General features: G+C 40.3%; 1 protein-coding gene across 1 annotated transcript in view; it reads right to left on the bottom strand.

Moving 5' to 3' along the window:
• The window catches only part of HMGA2 (high mobility group AT-hook 2), a 90,782-nt gene extending 79,556 nt beyond the window's left edge, over positions 1-11,226 (bottom strand). The window contains 2 exon segments of the mRNA XM_075004455.1: positions 8,888-8,974; positions 11,110-11,226. Coding sequence (XP_074860556.1) covers positions 8,888-8,974; positions 11,110-11,226 — 204 coding nt within the window.
• Between the last annotated feature and the right edge of the window lie 547 nt (positions 11,227-11,773).

The raw sequence follows: 11,773 nt of genomic DNA on the forward strand, positions 1-11,773 counted from the left end.
ATTCAACAGTAAGTACCCTAGAAATGGCACCTGAGAAGTAAGCATGGTCTAGTGCAGGGGTCAGCAAGCCCCAGCACAGTGCCAAGAGTGGCACGTGAGCCGATTTTCATTGGCACATCAGGCAGGAGTTCAGCTCTATCCCTCCACCCACAAGCAGCTGGGAGCCTGCTCAGAGCCATGATGCCTGCAGATTAACAAAAGACAAACTAATGCTACCCAGCCACCACCTAAACAGTAAAGCCCTGCATCTTAACTTACTAATGAAGCTGTTGTAAGTAGGACAGTTAGTGACTTTAAAAAGTATCACCAGCACTCAGCCCGTACATAAAGGTCAACAGATCAAATTCTGGCCCTCTACCTCAGAAAGGTTGTTGACCCCTGGCCTAGGGAATATTGCAAGAAGCTCAAGCAGAGAAAACGCAGATTACATTCAGGACTCTATCAGTTGCTTGCTTGATGACTCTGGTATAAATATACTTACCCACTTTGTAATATAATTTCAAAATCCTTAAATGAAAAATGTCACCTCTACCCAGCATACATATCTGATCAATAATGATAGTAGTTATGTAGGTGAAATCCTTGACCCCTTCAAGTCAACGGTAAAACTCTCTTCACCCTATGTGTAATCCTGCTGCGTTATATATGTTTTCATATATCGCTTCTTCACAGGAGTCAGGAGTTAATTGTCTCACTACATAAGTCACTTACAGGCTTATCTGTGTAAAATGTACTGTAGTGCCTTGTCATGTAAAATGAATCCCTCTTAAAGAGACTCTGAGCTGGAAAAGTATTGGGGCCTATCCCTATAAACCCAGCACTATACGTGCAGTGAAACGACCTTGAAATAAATGTCTCAAAAAGAAGAAATGCATGGAAATAAAATTCACATTCCTAAAGGGCAAAATTATCACTTAGACTTGTTAAAAGAGTAAACTTGCTCTTTAACAGTTTATACTAGTGTTACATGTAAGGTGAAACCCTCCTATGAGAATACTTTTAAAGTACTTTTGCTGTATTCTCCACCTATTCAACAGGGTTTTTTTTTTTCCCTTCACACCCTTCCTTATTATGTCCTTATAACCTGGACTGTGGAAATATAGATTAATTTTAGTACCTGATGTCCAAGAGATACAAAATTATTGTCTGAGTTATCTCAGGCCTTAATATTAAAGAAAGGATGTGTTTAAAATTTTCTAATCAATACCTGAAATTTTCGTAAAGGACCAAAATCCCCTATCTTTGGTTTTATTTTGGTTTTTAATGGTTTTATTACTCTTTAAGATCAGGGGATGTATCACTTGATGATCACCTTGATCACCTGTTCTGTTCATTCCCCCTGGAGAACCTCACATTAGCCACTGACAGACAACAGAATACTAGGTCAGATAGACCTTTGGTTGGACCAAGTATAGCCATTCGTACATTCTTATCATGCTGCTCATGAACTTAACAAATGAACATGAACTTTTTTAAAAATCAACAGCAAACCTGGTCTTGAAATCAAACTTTAAAAACTCCACTAAGTTGACCTACACCATATCAAGGAGTTTGACTGGAAAGAGTACACGCAGATTTCTTTGAATAATCAATCTTCATTTCCAATCTTAAATTGTGATGCAGTGTAGCTGTGTGCTGGTAACAATACGTTTCACCTCAGAGGTGGCTGTATTTTAGTAATGAATAGTGTTCCCTGTATATAGTTTGTATGTAAGTGTATAAAGTCCTTAAGGACCCCTTAGCATGAAAGTACATTATGTTAGTGATGTATATGATTTCTAACTCATGTCAGAAAAAAATATATCTTTATAGTTCTTGTCAACACAAAGTATTTCCCAGAGGTGAGCTGGGCAAACAGCAATGCATTCCAGTTCATTGTGTTTTGGTACAAAGAAATGCTGTAAGCAAACAGGAAGATTTCCATAGACTAAACTGCGGAAGATGCATGATAGGGACATCCATAATGAACATTTTATCTCTAATGGGCAAAGACAAAACACTTCTTGAATGAACAAGAACAGAAAATACTGATCAATGCTGTCATGTAATTTAAATACCTGGAATCAAAACTAGTTATTTAGCAGTGGTTTGGTCAAACAATTTGATGTTTTTCCACACCATTTTAATTAACAAGTAGTTAAATACATCAACCCAACAGTACTACTTTGCCTTTGGAATAGATATTTAGAGCAACTGCTCTGGTAGGTGTTTGCTTTCATTATACTATTGTGTCTGGTGTGAGGGACAAATCCAGAGAGAGCACCAAACTTCCCAAATGTAATACATAGTATTATTTGGGCACCAATTTGCAAGTGATTTCAGCTACTCAATGTCATTTATGCTTTGCTTAAGCAAAGGAAGCTGTTTCTTTTTAATCCTCTCATGCAATGTAGAGTTAAGGTGGGTTGGATTGGATTATATCTTATCACATGACACAACATGAAGAAGCATGAATTTGCTTTATATAAAAACATTTAACAAAACATAAAACAGAGGAGGGCAAAGCAAGGGGAAGGAATATCATCATATATGCAGTTTAAAGGTGTTTTTCTTTTTTCAAAAATTAAGACACATGCAATATTATAAGAAATCATGTGCTGTGATAAAACATTTTGGGTGTGGTAATGAATTAAGGAGATTACTGAACAATAGTATGTCTCTGAAAAAATGGTATTTTTCATTCTATCACAACTGCCATTTCAATCATTTTCATATTAAACCCAGTTAACAGTCAATGGAAAGGACTTCAAGTCATCAAAGCTTCATTAGCAGGAGCCAATGTGAAGATGATTCATAACCACACATGGCACTGGACTCAGCAAAAATGAAGACTAACTTTCCCACCACCTCCCCGGTGCACAGTGGGCAATGGCAAGCAGAAACTGAAACTGTACAGTTGAAGGCAATTAACAAGACAAGATGAGTGTAAATAATTTAATGGATATAAAGTGTTCTTCAGGCATCTATATATTGTTGAGCAGGAACCCAAATGCAACAGAATCCATATCTTGTTAACTCTATCTGTTTTGCAAAATGATCTGTTGAGATGTCAAGATAAAATGAGCCAAAGGCAGAGTTCAGCTAAAGTAATTGATAGCTCTCTGAACAAAGATCACTGCTGTGAAACCTAGTCAAGAAAAACTGCACAATGAAATGTCCCCCTTGTGACGAGTCACTTTATTTTTTTATATATATCTATATCTATATATATATAGATATATATTAGACATATATAGATAGATAGATAGATAGATATAAGGACTGTGAAATACTAAACAGACATAATCTTGTTCGAGCTTCCATGTCATGTTTACCCCATTTACCACTAAGTAGGACGTCCTGCCTCACACATTTTTCTGAAAACATCTCATTGGCTGTAGTCTCCATTATTTAAGTATAAAGACCATCTTGGCTTGTCTACGCTACCTCCCTACTTCGAAGGCAGGATGGGAATGTTGGGAGTTTATTAATCAAATGCTGCGGTTCATATTCAGCTCTTCATTATGCAAATTCCCCCCCTGTGGCAACTTTGAAGTGTTAAACTTCAGAGCGCTGGCTCGCATGTAGCCGCGGCTCACCCATCAGTACTTCCAAGTGCCTGGGGTACTTTGAAGTCCCTTTACTCCTCAAAGTTTTGAGGAGTAAAGGGACTTCTAAGTTGCCTAGGCACTTCAAAGTACTGGCGGGTGAGCAGCGGCTAGACGCGAGCCAGCACTTCGAAGTTGCTGCGGGGGGGGGGGGGGGGGGAGAATTTGCTTAATGAAGAGCTGCATATGCACCACAGCACTTGATTAATAAACTCCCAACACCCTACTTACCATGCTCCCCTCAAAGTAGGGAGGTGGTGAAGACAAGTCCTTTGTGAATCACACCTTGTTTTCCCTGAAGTTGATTACGGTTGTCATTAGTACTAATAAATGATGGAAAAGTCAGAGAATCATAGAAATAAAGAGCTGGAGAGACGTCACCAAGTCCAGCCCCCTACACTGAGACTATCCTTACAAATCTCCAGTGATGTGGATTCCACAAACTCACTTGGAAGGCTACTCCAGAGCTTCACCACAGTTAGAATTTTTTCCCCCAACACTTAAATCTCCCTTTCAGCAGATTAAGCCCATTACTTCCAGTACTACCTTCAGTGGACATGGAGGACAACTAATCACAATTCTGTTTACAAGAGACTTTAATATATTTGAAGACTCTTAACAGGTACCTCCAGTCTTCTTTTCTTAAGGCTAAATATGCCCAGTATTTTTAATCTTTCCTTGTAGGTCAACTAGATTTTTATCAATTAACCTAGGGTGAAATCGTGGCCCCATAGAAGTCAGAGGCAAAAACTTTCATTGATTTCAAGAGGACGTGATTTCATTATTTAACTTTAAGACACAAACCTCTCTTCACAGTAGATGTATAACAAGGTATAGATACATGCAGTATCACCAACTTTTGTTTGCCAAGTGTGCATTTCCCAACTCAAGTGGTTTTGAGTTATTTAATTTCATTGTAATGAAAAACAAATGGCTACTTTAGTTGAGCTGAAGCTAAAGTTTTAAACTGAAGGTGAAGTTGACACAAGAGCACTTCTTAGGATGCATTTCTCAAGTTTTCTGTTGTGGTGTAGAGAAACTATTTCTATTATTTTACTCCAAAAGTGTACTTCTTCACTGCAAATAAGGGAAATTTTATTTAGCATAAATATAGGAGCTGACAAAGAAAAACTTGACTGCATCAGAGAAATGGAGATGTACTGGTAACCATCTTACCTTCGTCTAACAAATAAGAGATAAGTATGGAGCAACCAAGAAGATCTAGATATGACAACATATTCTTTTTTTGCAAACTCAAAGGAATAGTCCTTACAAAAGAGAAGATCTCCATTTATTTTCCAGTTTTTATTTAAATCAAAGACAGCAGATGTTGTTCAAAGATATAAACTTCAGTGATAGAGTACTTATAAACACTAAAACAATGGCTGTGTCTACACTAAAAAAATGACTTCTACACACACCTTACTTTGAAGAGGGCACTACTCCGTTCCCGGGAATGGAAGAAGGACTTCGAAGTTGGGAAAATGTGTGTAGAGTCTCTGCTGGCTACTTCGAAGTAGTACCTAACTTCGATGTTAACTTCGAAGTTATTTCCTAATGTAGACACACCAAATGTGATTAGAGTCCTTTTGTGTCTGTCTCCTACTTGTCATCTGTTAATATGTTACTTGCATTCACTGTGGAAAATTAAAGTGACTGAGAGGTTGTGGTGGATTTTTTATAAAATGCAGGTTTGTCTCATGCATTCATCGCAAAAGTTAATGATGTATAAGCTTGGTAGGATTCTATTTTTACGTAACTGTAACTGATAATACTGGTTTGTTCTAAGCCTTTTCATTTTTATCTATTTAATTTATCAATGTTGCATAAAATCACAGGTTTTAAGTATTTTTTAAAAAAGTGTAACAATTTAAATTTTCACAGTTGGGGGAAATTATGAGAGGGTCAGACAATAATCATTTAATGACAGCAGACACCAAGATTAAAAAAAGATAAGCTTTAAAATTAAAAACACAAACTGCAAGATGACATCAAAATATGCAAAGTAAACACCCTCAAATCGAGCTCCAATTATCAAGCAGCATTTTTCTTACTTTGCTCATCGGTAAATTTTGAATGTTATTGATGGAAATATTTTTCACTATTTTGTGTGTGAACAATGAAATCACCATTCACAGATAAAATTATCATTCCAAGTCTAGATATTTATTCTATGCAAGTCACTTTTATGTGTATATTACCTGAAATTAGAGTAATTGCTGCATTATTAGCTGTCCAATTGGTCTTGCGACATTCTGCATGCATTGTCAAGTTTCACATTGCTAATTTCCTAACAAGCATAGTTTGTTTTCAAATGCCCCAAGGCCAGTTTACTAAGTCCAAACACAAACTCTGCAAGTTTAAAAAAAATACATGGACCAAGAAATGTTAAATACATCACAGAATCCATGGTCCCAGGGCAAATGCTGCCTCAGTTGATTTAAACGTATTTACTTTTTAAAGTAAAATAAAACAAAGCTCCAATACTTGTCTGAGTATTTTTAGCTTCCTGACAGTTTGTGTAATACATTTTTAATTGTTATGTGTAATGGTTTGCAAGAGAACACCCGATCAATTAATCATGAGTGCCTTCTCACGTCTGCTCTGTGAGTTCTAGTCGTGTACGTTTATCTTACATATTGCGAACACTATAGTACTTTTCAATGAGCTCACTTTGAAAACCATAGGCCACACAGTATTCTATAGAAATTCAAGCAATTTTCAACTGCCTGTAGAGCAACCCAGTTCTTAGCAAAGTTAACCAGCAGGGTTTTTAGACTTGGAAAAGGATATAGAGGCCACAACCCAGTTCTTAGCAAAGTTAACCAGCAGGGTTTTTAACACACACACACACACACACACACACAGAGTTAACCAGCAGGGTTTTTAACACACACACACACACACACACACACACACACACACACACACACACAGAGAGAGAGAAGTACAACTGCAATCCATTATTTTAGAAAGTGATACCAACAACTGAATCAGGAGTTTTGGTTTGTTTTTAAATGAGAAACTTTTCAATTCATGTTTAGTATGAAGAAATGTATCATAAAATAAATTGAATAAAATAAAATATGAGGTGTCAAATGTGAAATTACAACGTCTGTTTATAAAAGGGCAACAAAAAGCTATTTGAAGTATGATCTAAAAGCTTTTACTTTATTTACTTACTTATTTTTAAAAAAGCTCTACAACTGTTTTACTCTTTGGAATATTTACCAAGTATTTGTGCATCTTACCCAAGATACATATTTTAAACGATTCCATCACAAAAACGGAAAATATATCAGGCTGATGGTCAAGAAAACATCAAAGATTTTTAACAAAAAATAAGATATGTGCCCCTTGGTCAAATTTTATTATACATAGCATTCTGTAGTTTGCCTTAAAGTGGTTACTTGAGTGAACTCTGAAAATCAGAAAGTTGCTATTAACTCATTCAGTTTTTAATTCCAATTATAAGGGAACCACATTCACCAAAATGATCTGAACATATCTAAACACGTAAGCATATAATTTTGTACAAGAAAAAGGTCTTTTCTAATTTATAATTATTTCTAGTTCACTCACATTTAATAACGTTTTAATATTTCTGCTAGAAATAGCTTTTAAAAATACATTGCCATGAAGAATTAATTTTAAATTTTTGTTCTTTCTAGAAATATCACACAGAGCAACGTCTACTGTCCCAAGAGGAATATTCAAAAATGCTTAATCTCAAATTTGGATTTCCCAAACTAATATATATTTGTTTTCTCTCTTTTGAAAAATTAAATTTAAATTGTTTAATACTGAATCTGATGTACATTTTAACTATGCCAGGAAAAACTCTAAGTAAAACTTATTAGGCTAACAAAGTGGTTTTTGTACATTTTAAATATATAATATGAAAAGTACAGTTTTTACCAATGTATAAGATTATTAATTGAATATACTGATTTTTCCCAAGCCAGACACTAAAAACATTTGGAATTTCAAACACTCTAAGAAAAAGTTCCTTCCACTAATGTTCAAAACGTTTAAAACAGACATGAAACAACTTAATATTTATCACTAGTTGCTACTGTAATTTGCAACACTGAAAACTATGGCATGGTTAGTGCCAACAGGCACAAAGTAAACCACATTTAAAAATTAACCATAATTAGATAAGCCCAACAGCCATCTTCCTACACACATTTTACTGCATAACTACTAGAAAGTAAAAGACAGTAATACACTTAAGCACCACAGTTCACTCCCAGATTGTGTAAGCTTTTGTTTTCAACTTAGTACCTGTAAATTGGTGCTAACTGCTATGGAACAACTCTCTACAGAACCATTACTCCTGTATTTATTTTCAAAACTACACACTTCAATTATCTTAAGCATGCCAAATAATAGCAATAATAATAATAATAATAATAATAATAACAACAATAATAATACATAACTATTATTAGTCTTGTTAGCAAGATTTTATAATGCACAGCATTGGTAGATTAAATAAAATTAGGCTAGTTTTTCATTTTGAACTTACAATTTAAAATCTATGAACTAAAAGGACTGACTTCACTGGACTATATTAATGCTAAACTTATTCAGAACCACTATGGTATGCATCTGCTAGCAACACCAAATTATAGGATTGGATCAAAAGTCTAATATTGCTTCAAGAAACAGCTTATTTGAATGTAATTATTAAGCAACACTGAGCAAGCTGTTACTGTAACTCACAATTTACCATAGCATTTTAAAACTAAATTTCAAGAAATGCACTTTTTTCTATCAACACATAATTGGATTTCCTTGTAATTACCATATGTTTGACACAACACTTAGATTTAATAGACAGATTTGGTTTGAAGTAGTAATGTAAATAAGTGCTCAGAAAATAAATCTTAATTTTTCTGCATATTTAAAAATTCTGCATTTAAATGTTTGCATGTTTAAATATTAAACATGGAAATATTAATAATCAATAATATTTTTCTTTCTAGACCACAATGCTAGTTGTAGAAGATCTCAGTCAATACCTCAAATACGTCATATTATCTCATACTCCATGCACTGTTCAAAAAAGTAAATTGTCCTCACATGTTCTGCGTGTAAGGTCTTCCTGCAGCAAATGTTAAATCTGATATTTAAAAGGTAAAAAGCAGAAAATATGTGGCCTAAATTGTTAAAAATGGATTAAGCCCTACAGTTCAAAGTCTGAATGATTAAATAATTTGGAAACTAACTGGTGAGTGGACAGTAATTGTTAAGAACTCTCTTTCTCTTCCCTTCCTCCCCACCCACAACCTCACCTTCTGAGCTGCTTTAGAGGGACTCTTGTTTTTGCTTCCTCTTGGTCTTCCTCTTGGTCTTTTAGGAGAAGGTTCTCCAGTTGGTTCCTAAACACAGGAAAACAAGCTATTGTGGCAAGAATCCCCACAAGAAACTAACCAACTACATGTGAAGTGTAATCAACTATTTAAAAACATATTAAGTATAAACAAATGATACAGCGTAAAGTGAAGTAGAAAACTCTAGTTTGCACATAAAGAGAATCAAATTGTAATTATATAACAACTTAATGAAAATGTGTATATTTTAACAACAGTCAAACATACCAGAAAACACAAACTCTGAACAGGAGCGGCAATTGTAAACGTTGTGGAAGGATGGTTATTCACCATTAATTACCCATTTCATTTATGTTTCATTATATAAGTATACGATTATCATACCTAGTTTCTGTCACAAACAATTTTTGAAAAAAGCTCAGTACTGAAAAACTAGGAAACAATCTGCAGTTTTCTCTCAAAGGAAAAATTGTATTTGCTTTTGTTGTTATGAAGTTTGCATTGTGTTTCCACATAGTCCAAACTTAAATGCCTTTTGTTAAAATAGCAAAGATTTCTTTACAACCTATTTTGGCATATTATATATATATGGAAAATAAATATCTATAACTAAAAAGTTTAACACATCTATGCAAGAACAATGATTATTTTAGCAGTTTTCTTTTCTGGTCCCTGTGTTTGATAGTAAATAAGCCAGTCATAAAAATGGACATGAATGACTAATAGTTCAGATTCCAAATATTTATTCAATGAATCATAAATACTATAAAACTCTTCTATTGAACATTTCATTCAGATTACAGGATGTGGTAAAACTAATTAAATGCAGTTTGTTAACTAAAACCAGCCTAAACCATTCAGATTTTAAATTCCCTGCTACATTTAGCTAGTCAGGAAAAGAGACTCTCAGGATTCTAAGCTGGGAGCCAGAGCGACATGGTGCACATCTGGATTGAACACGTTTTAGGAGACGCAGTTTGCTTTCTCTGCGAGCCATTCAAACGCTTAAAAAAGCCATGCTTAGAACTTGCAGAGCCCACTGCTCCTGGCTGGTTTTGTTGCAAAAGCACGTTGGCAGAGCCAGCTGCGAAGAGGGTCTGAAGCTGAGCTCGCAAGGCTGCCTGTCCCCCCCCCCGCCCCCCCCAGGGCAGAGCGGGAAAACGTGGGGCTCCACTGGTGCGGGTTTCTAGCAGTCTGTTCTGTGCGTTTCGCAGTCGGGGCAGACGCAGCTGCACCCCCCCAGCCAAGTTTGGGGGCACCTCAGCTCCCCCGGCATTGCCGGCCGCGCTTTGCAGGAGGCGACGGGATGCTAACGCACGGAGTAAACACGTTTAAAGCCCGCGGAAGTGAGTTTCAATGAGCTCACTAGAAATCCCCCAGGCGGGACTTCCGAAGCCTGCGCTTCATGGCAAACAAAACCTCCCGCTCGCCGCTGGGGCAGGCGGCCTCTGCAGGGCTGCACGCTTAATTGGTTGCATCCGCAGGCGAGCGCCCCGCAGCAGCGCTCGCGGAGGTGGGGGTGCGCGGCGCCGGGCTCGGGGGAGCACAGGGGCAATGGCACGCCAGGGAAAGTGGGGGAGGGGAGGCGGGGGCACAAGCCTAGTAAGATTCGACCCCAGTCAGATCCTGCGCGCGAAGAGGGGCCCGATGCGCCCCGGGGGGCGAGGGGGGGCAGTGCGGCCAGACCCGGAACAGCCCCCCCCCGGGTGGGGGAAGAATGACCTGCCTGGCAAAGGGCTCCGGAACCGCCAAGGTGTGGGGGCCCCGGCGCTGCCCCTCCAGCCGCTCCCGCGCGGGGCTCAGCTCCGTGCGCACCAAGGGGAGCACCATGAGCACTTCGCGGCTCCCCCTCCCCCCTGCACCGCAGCATCCAGGGGCTGGGCTGGTCAAGCTGGGAGACGGCAGCCGCCCCGGGTGGGACGGGACCTGACCCCGCTCCCCCACCCCGGCTCCCGGGACTTGCCAAGGCACAGCCAGGCGGGAGCCCGTGCAGCCCGGTCCCAGCGCCCGGCCGCGCTTTCAAACCCCGCTCGGGGCCCGCCGGCGCGCGCTGGTTGGTCAGCGAGTTACACCGAGCGCCGCCGCCGCGGCGCACAATAGCAGCGCCTCTCCCGCCGCGCTGCCCGGGAGCCCGCGCCCGGCCCGGCGAGAGGGAGGGAGTGGGGGGGGGGGGGGGTACTGACTTGTGGCTGCTTCCTGGGTCTGCCCCGTCCTCTCTTCTGCGGCGCGGGGGCTGCAGGTTGCTCCGGGGCAGCGGTGGAGGTGGAGGGCTGGCCGTCTCCGTCCCCTCGCGTGCTCATCCTGCCGCCGCAGCCGCCGCCGCTCAGCCGCGCGCAATAGCTCCCAGCACCTTGAAAGCCCGGCCGGGCGCGGGGGGGGGGGGTCAACCCTAGCGCTCGCTGCCCGCGGCCACCGCCACCGCCGCCGCCGCCGCACCGGACGTCCTGGTGCTGCCAGACAGGAGAGCAGGGGAGGAGGAAGAGGTGATGGTGGTAGCGGTGCTGGGGTGGGGGTGGGGGGTCCGCTCGCTCTCCCTCCCGCACGGTTTGCAAACAGGGATCGTTAGTAGCTGGGGGGGGGGGGTTGCAGCCCTACAAACTCCAGTGGGGGGGGGGCGCTGCAAGCAGAGCAGGAGCAAACCAAGTGGGGGGAAAGGATCCTCTTGCAAAAGTGGAAGCCGGCGGTGGCTATGGCCCCGGGATCCGCTGGGGACCCATTAAGAGACGACGCATCGGCGAGGCAGGGGTGAGCCGGCCCGGAGTCCTGCACCCCGTGCAGCTGGGGGGCTGGAGGGCGGCAGCGAAGGAGCGATCATTTAAAATGAAGAGGGCGGGGGGAGCGAGAGCT

This window comes from Carettochelys insculpta, chromosome 1 (assembly GCF_033958435.1).
Source record: "Carettochelys insculpta isolate YL-2023 chromosome 1, ASM3395843v1, whole genome shotgun sequence".
In the NCBI taxonomy this organism is placed as follows: Eukaryota; Metazoa; Chordata; order Testudines; family Carettochelyidae; genus Carettochelys; species Carettochelys insculpta.